Source organism: Bombina bombina, chromosome 4 (genome assembly GCF_027579735.1).
Source record: "Bombina bombina isolate aBomBom1 chromosome 4, aBomBom1.pri, whole genome shotgun sequence".
Taxonomy (NCBI): domain Eukaryota; kingdom Metazoa; phylum Chordata; class Amphibia; order Anura; family Bombinatoridae; genus Bombina; species Bombina bombina.
Genome location: NC_069502.1, coordinates 138,333,168 through 138,348,819, shown reverse-complemented (window position 1 = coordinate 138,348,819; position 15,652 = coordinate 138,333,168). Strand labels below are relative to the sequence as shown.

Here is a 15,652-nt window from a genome sequence, read left to right as displayed (position 1 = left end):
TATCTGCCAAAAGCTGCTTGCAAAGAAGCAAAACCATCAAAGCGATAACATTTGGAAAAAGTATGCAGAGAAGACCATGTTGCAGCTTTGCAAAACTGCTCCAAAAATGCTTCATTTTTAAAAAAAACGTGATGTTGCAACTTCTCTTCTAGAAAGAGCAGTATTTATTATTATTTATTAACAGCTATTTGTAGAGCGCCGACAGATTCCGCAGCACTAGAAAGAGCAGTAATATGCTTAGGAGGAGACTACAGCCACAAAGTAAGCCTTGTGAATCACTTGGTTAGCAGGATCTGAACACAATGAAGGAACAATTTCTTAATTGGTATTTTCTGTAAAAAATACGTTAGGAAGTAAATTATATTTACTACAAAGTACAGCCTTATCCTTGTGAATAATTAGAAATGGAGAATCACAAGACAAGATTAAAAACTCAAACTCTCCGCGCTTAAAGGGCCTATAAAATAGGTGCAGAATTAAACATTAGCTTAGCGCCAACTTTATAAAACAAAGTATGCCAGAGATATTTTATTAAGTTCATTTTGCAGAACGCCGCTCCTGGCTCTACTGAGCAGGTCTGTTTTTCCTAAGCACATCGCGGGCACGCTGTCTAGTCACAGTGTGCACGATTGCGCCATTAAACTGTATGTAGCTTGCTTCCGCTCTGGTAGCGAGCTACATTCAGTTTAATGGCGTGATCGGGCGCACCATTAAACTGAATGTAGAAAGTTTATTTTTGACTACTTTTAACTCCATTGACTTATTTTAAAACTGCATTCTATGCTCCCAGGCTTCGGACTCTACCTCAAGTAACTCCCTGGTAGCTCCAGTAAGGGGGAAGTGCTTAGAAAAATGTATTACTCGTTAAAAACTTTAGAAGTTACTGCCCTATAATTTCCTGAGCTGTTTTCTGCCTAGTAACAGCTCCTGAGTGAATAGGAAGAGGAGAGAAGGCTTCTCTGAGAAAAGATAGTACCTCAAAGGATTCAAAGCTATTTTGAGTATAATAAAAATATATAATGAGCACCAAGCATAATAAATACTTGTCCCTCAAAAAAATAGGAAAAAAGAAAATGTATGCTTACCTGATAAATGTGTTTCTTTTTAGACACGATGAGTCCACGGATTTCATCCTTACTTGTGGGATATTCACCTCCTGGTCAGGAGGAGGCAAAGAGCACCAGAGCAGAGCTGTATATATAGCTCCTCCCTTCCCTCCCACTCCAGTCATTCGACCGAAGTTAGGAAGAGAAAGGAGAAGCCAAGGTGCAGAGGTGTCTGAAGTTTACAAAAATGAATAACCTGTCTCAGAACAGGGCGAGCCGTGGACTCATCGTGTCTAAAAAGAAACAAATTTATCAGGTAAGCATAAATTTTCTTTTTAAAGACACAATGAGTCCACAGATTTCATCCTTACTTGTGGGATACAATACCAAAGCTAGAGTACACGGATGATAAGGGAGGGACAAGACAGGGAACCTAAACAGAAGGCACCCCTGCTTGAAGAACCTTTCAACCAAAAACAGCCTCAGCCGAAGCAAAAGTATCAAATTTGTAAAATTTAGAAAAAATTGCAGCCTTGCAAATCTGTTCTACAGAAGCTTCATTCTTGAATGTCCATGAGGAAGCAACAGCCCTAGTGGAATGAACCGTAATTCTTTCAGGAGGCTGCTGTCCAGCAGTCTCATATGCAAAACGGATGATACTCTTCAGTCAAAAAGAGAGGTAGCCGTAGCCTAACCCTTACATTTCCCAGAGAAAAAGAAAGAAGACGACTGACGAAAGTCCTTAGTCGTTTGTAAATAAAAAATTTCAAAGCAAGAGCCACATCCAAATTGTGCAAGAGACGCTCCTTTTGAGAAGAAGAATTAGGACACAAGGAAGGAACAACAATCTCTCTATTAATGTTCCTGTCTGAAACAACCTTAGGAAACCCTAGTCTAGTACGTAAAACCACCTCATCTGAATGAAAAATAAAGTAATGTGAATTGTATTGCAATGCCGAAAGTTCTGACGCTCTTCGATCTGAAGAAATGGCAACAAGAAATAAAACTTTCCAAGATAACAACTTAATAATATCTAAGAAATGCATAGGCTCAAATGGAAGAACTCAAAGGCTCTGCTAAGAGCTGAAACGTTGCCGGAACTACTTTTTTCACACTATTGTGGCTCACTAAGGACACCGTACTCCAGGAAACACCGAAGCATCAAACTGACATCACACAGCTGAGGGTGGAATTCCAGAGTGTGCAGGGGAGAGGAGCTCGGCGGCTTTCTTCCCATCACACACAGAGGGTTTCCAGAGCTGTTTCATGCTGGCGGAATAACTGCTACACTGGATTACAAAAACACTTGGAGCTCCTGAACAAATTAAGGTACTATTTCTCCACGGCTATAACCTGCGCAGGATTGCCGTTTTACACCAATCCTAAAACTTTGAAATTGAATTGAGCATCCTTAACCCTGTCTGCAGCAGAGGCTAAGTATTTTGAAGTGTCTTTAGAGGTCTTCTCTCTACATAGATAGGTCACTTACAGAGAATCACTTATTTTATATAAACAAGTTTTTATGCATTTATTTATGTACATTTAGTATTGCCTTTTTATATTTATCTCATTGTATGAATTATTTCGCTTACAACTCTTTTAATACATTTAGTAAAGTCTAATTAAATTATATTTTAACATTCATTTAAATTGGCTGTTTTTTCTTGATCATTTACCTATCATTTGTTAAAGGATTTTTTAATTTTTTATTTTTATTCTTGATCATTTACCTATCATTTGTTAAAAGATTTTTTTCATATGTATTAGGACATAATCAACTCATATTTTTTTAACCTGCCCTTTAAGGCGCCCACAGTACTTATTTTTTCACTAGAAGAGTTGGAAAACAGGGCCAGACGTAATAAGAGAATCGTAGGGCTTCCAGAAGATATTCTAGACAAAGACTTGCTCATTTTACTAGGGTTAAATAAGGTACATTTTTTCCCCATATTTGAAAGGAAACACAGAGTAGGGGTAAGGAGGAGGTTAAGAGAAGGAATATACTCTAGTAGACCTGTTATTTTAAAATTTTGGAATTTTCAGGATAAAATACAAATTATGAGAGCGTATAGAGCCAAAAATAGTGTCTGGGATTTCAGAGGCAAAAAAATAAATAAATCATCTCTCTGTTTAACTCCTCCTCTGCTGAAACATCAAATAAAACGCAAGGTTATGGCTCCTATATGCACATAAATGATTCAAATGGGGCTTAAAGCTAGACTGGTGTACCCTGCTAAATTATATGTACAGTTACAAGAAGGGATAAAACTTTTCTAAAAGAATCTGAGACTAGGGAATGGTTAGGTTCCAAACAACTGCAATTTAAGTAGAAAAGGTATTAAGTAGGAATGTATGGGATAATGTACAAATTGCTCTTTATTATTTACAAAAACAATGAATATGGTTAATATTCTGTTACAGATGTTTTTATTTTTAATTGTGTTTCTAGGGGTCACAGATGGATTAAAGGGGCTTTTTTGTGTGTATTTGCTTTTTTTTTATCATCTTTTTGTTTTTTGATTAGAGGGTTTTAAAAATAGTTTCATGGAACATAGGTGGCGTTACCTCATTACCCATTAAAAGAAAAATTTTAATGTATGCAAAAAGTTTGGGTACCTAAATTTTATTTTTGCAAGACATTTAAAAACTCAAGAAGTTTTGAAACTTAAAAACTAGTTGGGTGAATGAGATTTATTTATTCCATGTGAGAGGCGGAAAAAGGGTCTTAAGTTTTGGCATTCGGTGAGCGATTCTTTGTTACCATTTTCAAAAAAGCACATTATATTGGGTGGAGATTTTAATTTAAAGGGATACTCAACCCAAATAGTCTCTTTTGTGATTCGGATAGAGCATGCAATTTTAAGCAACTTTGTAATTTACTCCCATTATCAATTTTTCTTCGTTCTCTTGCTATCTTTATTTGAAAAAGAAAGTCCAGAACCCTGGGCAGCTCTTGTTTATTGATGGATAAATGTATCCACCAATCCGCAAGAACAACCCAGGTTGTTCACAAAAAATGGGCCGACATCTAAACTTACTTTCCTGCTTTTCAAATAAAGATACCAAGAGAACAAAGAACATTTGCTAATAGGAGTAAATTAGAAAGTTGCATGTTCTATCGGAATCACAAAAGAAAAGTTTGGGTTCAGTGTCCCTTTAACACCTAATAGGATATTGGATAGAAGACGGATGGAGATCCTGGTTAATACCTATGAAGGAGGGGGAGGGGGGGGATGAGCCAAAAATATGTAATGATATATTTACCCAATATAAGAAAACGATAAGCTTTAATTTTAAAACAGTTTTTGAAATTACAAGATATTTGGAGAAATTTGTACCCTGACGAGAGAAATTTTACTTGTCTTTCTAAAACTTTTGGTGTGCTGTCAAGAATTGATACATTTTTAATTTAAGAAAAATTAGTTAATATGATTAAAGATGCTAGGATAGATCAAATTACCATATCAGATCATGCTTCAATATCTATATCATTGGAAAAATTAAGACATAACAGAGGTGGGAACTTTTTCTCCTTTCCCAAATTTTTACTTAATCCAGAATTTATTAATTGTATTCAAAGTAAATGGGAAACGTATAAACATAATTTAGAATTTTTGGAAAAAGTTGATATTTTTTGGCAAGCAGGGAAAGCGGTATTGCGTGGGAAGATTATGGCCTTTATGTTTAAGTTTAAAAAAAAAATGAAATCAAAGAAAGTTACACATTTCAAACCAGTTAATGAATGCATACACCAGATTTATTAGGGATAAGGGCAGGCAAAACTGGGAGAAATATATTTGTGCTAAAAAACAAAAAGATTATTTTTTTGCTAAAATAACTATTAAAGAAGAGATTAAAAATGCATCTAAAATACTGTAGATTTGGTAGTAAATCGGGTAGATTGTTGGCACAAATCAATAAAAAATAAAGTCCTTCCTTTTATCTCTAAAATAAAGCAGCATGGGAATATATTGACTGAAACTGAGAAGATCAGAGAGGCTTTTAGGGATTATTTTGAGAATTTATATTCCACTCCTAATATTGATCTTGAGAAAAGGAATCAATTTTGGAGTACTATTAATTCAAAAATTAGCAAAGCAGACCTAGAAAAAAAATTAATATGCCAATTTTAAAAACTGAAATTAATAGGATCATTAAAGATTTAGCAAATAATAAAGCAGCTGGCCCTGATGGCTTAGCAGCCGAATTTTACAAAATTCTTAAGATATTACAGGAATACTGACTAAAATGTTTAATAAATTGTGGTCCGGTCATTTAACACCCCCACCGGATTTTAATGAATCTCCTATTACTCTTATTTTGAAACCTTGGAAGGATCCGGAATCTATGGATTCATATAGACCAATATCATTGTTAAATCTAGATTATAAAATTTTAACTAAATTAATAGCAAAAAGAATCAAATCCACCCTGGAGGATGTCATAGTGACCTACCCTTCATAAATCCAGTCTGGTTCGGTCCTAAGTGTGAACCGTAGATTTATATATAACTATATCCAACACTTGGTATAAGCAGAAATTTACAGGAAAAGCCAAATCATGATCTTTCCATTAATTCTCTTGATGTTCGTAAAGCTTTTGATTCCATTACATGGGGTAAATTCGTTAATGTCCCTGGATAGATTTGGATGTTATGGTAACATACAAAAAGTTATGTAGTTATTGTACAAGGAATTCTCTGCATATTTGAAAAATAATAATAATAAAAATCTTTCTTCTAAGTTATTAAGAGGAACTAGACAAGGCTGTCCACTATCTCCATTGGTTTTCAACATTGCATTAGAACCACTAGCAATTATAATTAGAAAAGAGATACAAGGCATTACAATTGCTGGTCAAGAAATAACAGCAGCACTATATGCAGATCTATTAATCTTTACACGGCATTCCTCGGTTAATCTCCCCAAAATTAATAATATGTTCAGCACGTTTTCTGGATATGAAATTAATACCAGCAAATCAGAGATACTATGGGTGTATAAGAAAAAACATTGGGGCTATTTAGAGAAGCAGGAAATATGATTTCTCCGGGAATTAGGATCTCTAAAAACCCCGAGGATTGGTACAGATTGAATATAGGAGCAGGGGTTAATCATTTTTGTGAACAGCTCAAGAGATGGAAATCATTCCCGCTCTCATTGCCAGGAAAGATTAGTTTGTTAAAAATTATTGCCCTACCTAAACTTTTACATATCTTTCAGAATGTACCTCTTTTTTGAGGAGAGAAGTAAGAAAATTAACTTGGCTATTAAAGGCTATTTATGGGGTGAGAGAAAACCTAGAATTAGTATTAGTAATATCAAAGAAATAAATGGGATTTTCCCTCCCACATATAATATAATTTCCATATCTGCAGGAATATCATGTACATTAGACTGAAGGAATAACAGTAGATGTATTTGTACTTATAGAAACATTATCAGCATGTAATAATTTGTCATAACAAGTGCCACATATTTGAGCTGAAGAAATAAGATCAGCGAGTTTACAACAAACACTCTTAGCTTTGGTAGAATTGTGTTCAGGCAGATTAGTTCCTACAGAAACAGAGGCAGGATCAGTTTGAGACATCTTGCAAAATGTAACAAAAAGAAAAAACAACAACATTTAAACAAAATATCCAAATTTCCTCAAAATAGCAGTTTCAGGAATGGGAAAAAAATGCTTATGATAAAATTCTCATACAAAAGTAACATCAAAAGCAAACATCATAGCCCTCTATATAACAAATTTTGGTGCCAAGAATTACGCAAACAAAGATGATGCAAATGCAGAAGTAAAAACTTTTGGCGCCAAAGTTCACACAGTGAAATGTTGCAACTCCCGTCATAACAGGTGCGACTTTGCGGCAAAATATTTTGCGCGCAAGAAATGACGCAACTTTGTGCCAAATTTTGCAACAAAAATTACGCAATAAAAAGTAGCATTTTGTGTCATCGCAAGCCTAATTTGCCCACGAAAATTTTGAAAAACAGACTCCAAGTTACACTTAACTGAAACCCCAGGTAAGAGAAAATGACCTAAATTCTCCCATAAACATAATTTCCATGCTGAAACTGTTAGACTGCAAAGGGAAATATACACAGACCTGATCCATGGCAAATATATACAATATATATTAAAAACTTTATAATATAAAGTGTCAAACATAGCTGACCGTCTTAAAAAATGATACATACTTACCAGAAGACACCCATCAACATATAGTAGACAGCCAAACCAGTACTGAAACATATCAGAATTGGTAATGGTAGAGGAGTATAATGTCAATCTGTAAAGGGAGGCAGCAGATGAATACCTGCGACCGATTTAGAGAGCGCCCTAGAATAGATTTCCCATAGGCAAAAACATGGTATCATCATGCAATACTCCCTTCACATCCCTCAGACAAACACTGTACTTTGAGAGGAACTGGGCTTCAAAATGCCGCCTTTCACAGAAGAAATCAAGCACATCTTGCTTCACCACCTCCTAAGGAGGCAAAATTTGTAAACTGAGGTATAAGTGAAGTGGGAGGTGTATTTATTGGCATTTTGGGGTTTGGGAAACTTTGCACCCTCCTGGTAGGAATGTATATGCCATACGTCACTAGCTCATGGACTCATGCCACCTATATGAAAGAAATAAGTATCATAAGGAGAGCAAGCCAAGTCCCATGGCTATGCTGTACCTGTGTCAGAATACCTACAAATAGCCTGTGGGCTGTGTCTGTGCTGTGTAAAGTCACTTAACTTACGCAGCACCCCTCCACGGGCTTACCATGCAAATCAAATCCTTGTCAATGAGGTAATATCCAGTAGAGAGTCAATCCAGTGCAGGTATCTGGTACTGCAGAGAATTGCAGTAGGAAATACCTGTGTCCATCAGGGGGAGGCTAAGGACAAGTCCCTGTGACACCTGGGGGTAGTTATGGCTGAAGTCCCATAGGTAAATACTGTGCACATTACAGGGTATTCCTATGTCCCTGTATCATTCAGCTGCTGTAAAGTTTCTCTTCTGTCTTCTTTGTGAATGATAAATCCCAGGGATTATGGGTCTTACAATGGTTTGAGCTCTGAAAATTTAAATCCATAAGCAAGTAGCAGGAAACACCTCTATTCTCATCCAACTCCTATGAGGCCAAGAACAAAACTAAGATGTGAGGTGTGATTTTAAGTTCTGATATGGGTTCTTGACCTCCTTCTAGTGGTGGAAAATATATCCAATATGTTATGGAGGACTGTGGACCATCATCATCATTGGTAACAGAAGTAAAATTGGAAAGTTGTTTAAAAATCGCATGCTCTATCTGAATCGTGAAAGAAAAATTTTGAGTTTCATATTCCTTTAAAATGCTGGTTTAGTGCATTATGTTTAAAGAAAGCACATTTTATTTAAATGGAAATCTTACAGAACTTTGGCACAAATAACAAGGAGGAAGATAAATATCCTAACAGCACTGAGCTATAACACCATTAGGAAGGCATGCAACGTCCTACCTTATATTTCGTCCTGCAGCCTCCTCCTTTCAGGGAATGAAAGAAAATTGGGCTGTGGGCGTACCTAGCATCATAAGCATGATCTGATACCAGGCCTTGAAATAACACGATCACATCGACAATTGCAACATTGTTCCAATGTTAAACACTAGATACCAGCATGAAGGAGTTAAAGAGACAGTAAAAACTAACATTTTTTTAAAATAAAATGTTTAGTTTTGAATAATGAAACAATTTTGCAATATATTTTCATTATTTATTTTGCCCCTTTTTATGTAATTTGGCTCTGAAAATTAAGCCAATTTCTAATTTTCGGAACTTGGAATGATTACTTCTTAAGGCTAAGCCTACTACATATAAGTACTTATTAGCTTTAGCAGATATGCCAAACAAAGCACTGTATATTAACTTTATGACCAAAGCTAGCCTTTGTTTCTGTGGACTAAAGCCCAGTTTGGCTAATCCTAATAAAGTGGGTGGAGTCTGTCTATTGAAAATGAACAGCAGTATAAAGGATGTTAATTTGTTTTTAAAATGTTAAGACTTGGCTGATATGTTATTCTATAGCAACACAACAGAAATGTCTTATAATTATAGGTTTACTGTCCCTTTAAAAGGGACAAGAACATTTTACTTTTAGGATTCAGATAGAACACATTTTGAAACAACATTCCCTTTTACTTCTATCATTTTTTCTTAAATGGATATTGTACACTAGATTTTTCGTTGCATGAATGTTATAGATAACCCATTTATATAGTCCATCTGGGAGTGTACACTGTATAGTTTTGCTTATTTTTAAAAAAGAGGATTTTCAGTCTCCTAACCAAGCCACAAAGATTTTTTTTATATGCAGGGAGGGGGGGGGGGGGGAGTAAGAGTGTCTGCTCTCTCCTTTCTCAGCCCATTTTAGTGGGTGCCCAAGCCTAACCTCATTAACAGTGCTAAACTGGGAGTTTTTAAAAGGTTTTATACTTTATTTTATCTTAGTATGTGTGCATAGTATTCTTTATAGTGGTGTTTATTTCCTTTTAAGGACTACTTGAAATATTCCACAAGTTTCTCAACTTCACTCCAGTGATATTTCCCATTCTCGTTTTAAAATTGGTGTTCCTTTTTACTATCAGATTGTTTTAGTTAAAAAAACAAAAAAAAAAACATTTGATCTTTAGTTTATAATCCCATATACATATGTATGTATAATATAAAAAATAAAGTTCTATAATGATGTGTAAATCAGGAAACAAACACAAAGAGCAGACAACAGATTTTTCAGCTATGATCTCCTTGTAAAACTGGGTCTTCAGCTGCCATGCTCACATTTCAGACAAAATAAAAATAAAAAAGCACATCATTAACAAATGTAGAATGGTAAACAAAACACAAATACACCACAACCACATCCACAAAAACACAGAAACATACAAATAAAAAGTTTGCTTTACCTAAATGCAAACTGGATGAAGATCCATGTGATGAAAGAGATGGCGGTGGCGTTAGTGAATGTCCTGGCGTTTGGCTTGGCAGAGGCATGCCTACTGGACTCGGAGAGGAGGAAAATCCCAGGCTATTGTAAAACTGCTGCCCTATGGGTGCTAGGCTGCTGCTAGACCTTTTGTATAAGTCAGAGCTAGCAGTCAGGGAATCTCTCCTTGAACCACTACTAACTGCGGAATTGCCAACTGAAGAAATAAAAATACAAACAAACAAAAAATAAATCAAACTAATTAAAAACACACAGATATAAATGAAGAACATCCCAAACTAGAGTGTAAGACATTAAAAAAAAAAAGATATATATATATATAATATAACATGAAAACAGCAACAGCCAAGGAGAATGAGGATGTGATATAAATATTGCAATAAATTAAAGATGGGCATAATTGTTTTCTTGGCAAACCATGAAGTGAAATTTAGTTTTTAAAACGAGACTACAAATCGAAGCTATCTTGCTTAAAACGTGTTTGGAAGTGGTAGTAAAGAAAACAAAGATCAATTATTCCTAAGCCTAGAAATCTGTTTTAAAATGAATTTTAGCTTTTATGAAGACTGGGGGGAAAAAAAAAAAAACACACTTAAAAACTGGATTCAAACTACCGCTGCTAACAGGAAATTTAAAATTAAACTTTGTTCACGGTTCAGATACAGCATGCATGTAATTTAGACTTTGCCTCTGTAAGCGAATTTACTTCTCTTGATATCCTTTGTTGTGAGGCTACACACACCTCTTGTTGCTGGCTCACCAGAGTGCGTATAACTAGGTCTCAGTAACGCATTGCACATAAAAGTGCTAAAATAAAAAAAAAGTTAGTTATATGCAAGCAATAGTGCATGAAAAACTACACTGTGTGTTTAATGCCTGCAAAGGGAATTAAACACATAGTTGAAATCAGCTATAGAGCAGCAATCTAGGGAGCCAATAAGGCATATGAGTGAAGCCACCAATCACCAGCTAACTCCCAGTAGTGCAATGCTGTAGCTGAGGATATGTACTCTTTCAACAAAGGATATCAAAAGAACAAAGTAAAAAAAATTATAATGTAGCTTATAATTTCTTTAAATTCACTTCTATCTGAATCATGAAAGTTTAATCTTGACTTTCATGTCCCTTTAAAGGAGCACAACTATCTAATGTACTTCTATTATCAAGTTTGCTTCATTACTCTTGTTCATTATTTAAGGAGCAGCAATGCACTACTGGGAGCTAGCTAAACACATCAGTAAGCCAATGATAAGTTATTTATGTGCAGCCACCAATCAGCAGCTAGCTCCCAGCTCCTGAGCCTACCATGGTACGATTTTTAACAAAGGTAGCAAGAGAACCAAGCAAATTAAACAGAAGTAAATTGGAAAGTTGTTTAAATTTGTATGCCCTATCTGAATCATAAAAGACAATGTTTGAGTTTCATGTCCCTTTAAGTTCTAGAACTTAGTTTGAAATAAGGCCAGCGCCCACCCCCCATGAACTTCTGCACGTTTGCACTACCGTCTCTCAAACATTAGCTTAAATCAACTTCTGCCTGAACAAAGTGGGGGGTTCCTTTTGAAATGTTATGCAAAATAAACAAAACAAAAGTTTCGCTTAGCCAAGGGTAATAAAAGTTAATGAATATAATTTTTTTATAATTTTATGTAATGGAAAAAACTAAGATATACAAAGAGGAGCTAACTGCCATACATTATCAGCTTGCATGATCATATTGGCATGCCCCTGCCAAGAATCCTCCATATGATGTGCACTAATCTGGTAAAAGAAATGTTCAGTCCAATCGGAAACCTTAAACATAATGTGACACAGAAATACAAACCAACCCTACATCATGTCTCATCCTGACGTGTATGTTTACTTGAATTTATACTAAAAAGTCTACTTTAGACAATACAATATTAATGTCTAAAATTGATGGTTCTATATCTAAACCTATATATAATTAGGAGCTTTATAATCCAAAATTTCGGACGAAAAAAGGCTGTTTGCAGCTTATAATATGAAGTAGTCCCAGATGCTTGCCGTGGCCCACGTGATACTTTACATGCTGAATTTCATAAAGTCATCAATCTTTTTATATATAATCCTGCTACTATATTCCATCAATATATTTCATGAAATGTGCATTTGATTCCTTTGAATTAAGATAAACAGCAACAAAAGTTGCCTAAAAACTACAGGAGTGTTAATAGGGAAAAGCAACCCCCACAAATACTACAATATGCCATTTTTACTAGCACAAACAATACAAGGTGACGAGTTAATAAGGGCAAGTTCCAAAAACTTCTTAGGATAGAAAACACAAGAAATATTAACCTAGAATATGCAAACTATTTCTGCTTACACAATAGTCTCCCCGAATATTGTTCTGGTAAATCCGAATATTGCTGACAAAATTCTTATAGCTAGTATGGAATCTCTTCATAAGCCTGTGTGTGTGTGCTAACATACCTGATGAGTTGAAACCCCCAAAAGCAGAGCCAATTGCCGCTCCCAGTGAGTTGTTGCTGCCAAAGCCAATGGAGGTGTTCCCTGGCTGCCCAGGGCCATGAGAAAACAAGGAGCTGCTCGGATTGCTATTGGTCACGTTGTTGTTCCCATAGAAAGAACTTGAGTGCAGGTTAGCATTGGGTTGCTGCTGCTGCTGTTGCTGCTGCTGGTGGCCAAGGGGTCGGAAGATGTTGTTTGTGGCTCCGTTTAGATTGTTAGCACCAGAGGCTGAAGCTGCAGCAGCTATAATAGAACAGACAATTGCATAGCGCTGATTACATACAAAAAAACCCCAACCTTTTCAACAATTATTGCAAAATTAGCCCCAAACTTAACTACACAGATTGCCGAGACTACAGTAAGAAAATCAGAGGTTACATGCATATACCACCATAGTTAAAGCGTCATAAAACTTGTTGAGATCTGTGCATATCCTAAAAGTGCTAATTAAGTAAAAATAGTTTGCATAAAAAAAATTGTAGGCAAGTAATTTAAAATAATTTTCAAAAATTAGCAAAATGACTTAAATAGCCATGCTGTCTGGAGTAGTCTGATCCACCCCCATTATCAGTGTTTAGCATCAGATACACAGGCATTTTATTTCACAACTGCTTATTTGCTTCTAGGCATGCGCCAGCAGATAATGACTGTGTACTTCTGCATTCTACCAAATCAAAGGTAGATAAAGATGCAGCCATAGAAGAAAATGTGTGGGGGGAGTTAGAGCTGTACAATTTGAAAACTTAAAAGAAAGGGTTAATGGCGAGGCACTGCAGTATAAATTTGCAGGTAAAGTAATTAAAGTACATATTATATGTTGTCTCTATCCCAACTTGTTTTATGTCCCTTTAACCAAAGAAATGGATATATAAAATTGTCTAATTTAGCACGTTGTAGTAACTCCCTGCTTCAACTAAAATCTAAATATTTGAGATTGTTACTGTTAAGATGTGATGTGTCACTGCATTTGTTTAACCTTATTTAACCCATTAACTGCAGAGCTGTAAGCCATATTCCAGTGAGACGCGCACTTTTTACATATATTTTTAAGGAGACCCAGCAGATTCAAACTATAACCTTTATTTTGTGCATATGGTATGATGTGTAAGAAACCTGCAACAACAAAAAAAAGTGTGGGGAAAAATGAAGGTACAAAATGTGCAAAGGGTATTTAAAAAAAAAAAAAAAAAAAAAAAAAGTGGCGGCATGCTTAGCGAGTTTGGTAAAATCGTTATCTATGAGGACACATCAGGGTTACCATTGATTGACCGGTGAAAGTAAAGGGGAGGGATCTGTTATACACTGCTATTCCCTCCACTCTGATAATTTTAATCCATTAATTATTGTTCATTAAATTGCTGAGCAGATTTCCCTCAAAGACGCTAGCTAAAACAGTATACGCAAGTGAGCAATCAAAGCTCATGTGTCATTGGACTTTTTTTTTAAAATTATATTAGTTGTTTAAATACTGAAGCTATACTGTAAGTGTAAAGGTTTAGCATAAGGTACTCTAGTCTGATAAAGTAATGGTGGGTGTTTACCAGGTTATTAAGATAATAAAGGGCAGATGAAATAATTATGTTTTATCCTTATAGATTGATATTTTACTAGAATATGTATATATATCTCCTTATGAATAGATTCGCAATTAATCCTATATGCCGTTTGGATTAAAAATAACTTAAATAATGCATAAATATGTCTGAATTAATATATAGAATAAAATGCTAATACTAGGATATAGCATAGAATTAATTTAAAATAGTTCAGATTGAATTAGAAGTCAATATTAAAGTTAATAACGGGTTCTCAAAATTTTAAACATTTTATTACAATAACATAGAAATAAGATGCCGGCATCAAAAAACAATCCTAAATAATTTTATAGGATTCTAATTAAAAAACGATAGTAATGGTCTTATGATAAAAGTTACAGAATTAAAATTGTGCTGTAGTGATACCCTAAGAGTTGATATCTGGGTCTCAGAACATTTGTAGTATTGGCGATGGTAGGATAGTCTTTTTGCAATATTATCCCCAACGATGCAGCCAGGTCTCGTTCTTAGCAGTTACTGTGTCCTTATAATTACCAGTGATATAAATACCTGCAGTCCAAATACACTCTTCTGTTCAAAGTATTACCCGAGGACGCTGTAATGGTGTATCAGCGTGTGCGGTCCTCCGCTTGCAATAGTGTATCCAGTCTCTCCGTTTGAAGAAAGAAGTCCAGGTTAGGAGTTCAGATTGAACCCGCTATTGACAATAATCCGTGGGATGTCTGTATTATGGTCTCCAGATTTAAAGTATTAGTGGTGTGTTGGAGATTGGAAATAGGTCCTGGGGCAGGAATTACACATATAGATGCTACTCAATATGAGAAGTAGATCAATGTACCTGCCCTATCTATTCCTCTCAACCAACCTTATATCAAGTTCAGAGCAATCAGATTGACTTACTCTGATTGCATCTGAACTTGATATAAGGTTGGTTGAGAGGAATAGATAGGGCAGGTACATTGATCTACTTCTCATATTGAGTAGCATCTATATGTGTAATTCCTGCCCCAGGACCTATTTCCAATCTCCAACACACCACTAATACTTTAAATCTGGAGACAGTAATACAGACATCCCACGGATTATTGTCAATAGCGGGTTCAATCTGAACTCCTAACCGGAATCGGAAATTCTTTCTTCAAACAGAGAGACTGGATACACTATTGCAAGCGGAGGACCGCACATGCTGATACACCATTACAGCGTCCTCGGGTAATACATTGAACCGGAGTGTATTTGGAATGCAGGTATTTATATTACTGGTAATAAGGACACAGTCACTGCTAAGAACGAGACGTGGCTGCATCATTGGGGATAATATTGCAAAAAGACTATCCTACCATCGCCAATACTACAAATGTTCCGAGACCCAGATATCAACTCTTAGGGTATCACTACAGCACAATTTTAATTCTGTAACTTTTATCATAAGACCATTACTATCGTTTTTTAATTAGAATCATAAAATTATTTAGGATTGTTTTTTGATGCCGACATCTTATTTCTATGTTATTGTAATAAAATGTTTAAAATTTTGAGAACCAGTTATTAACTTTTATATTGACTTCT

General features: G+C 35.4%; 1 protein-coding gene across 1 annotated transcript in view; it reads right to left on the bottom strand.

The window, feature by feature from the left end:
- Positions 1-15,652, bottom strand: part of PUM2 (pumilio RNA binding family member 2) — a 129,063-nt gene that overhangs the window by 55,761 nt on the left and 57,650 nt on the right. Inside the window, 2 exon segments of the mRNA XM_053711200.1 lie at positions 9,991-10,227; positions 12,489-12,770. Of these exon segments, the coding sequence (XP_053567175.1) occupies positions 9,991-10,227; positions 12,489-12,770 (519 nt within the window).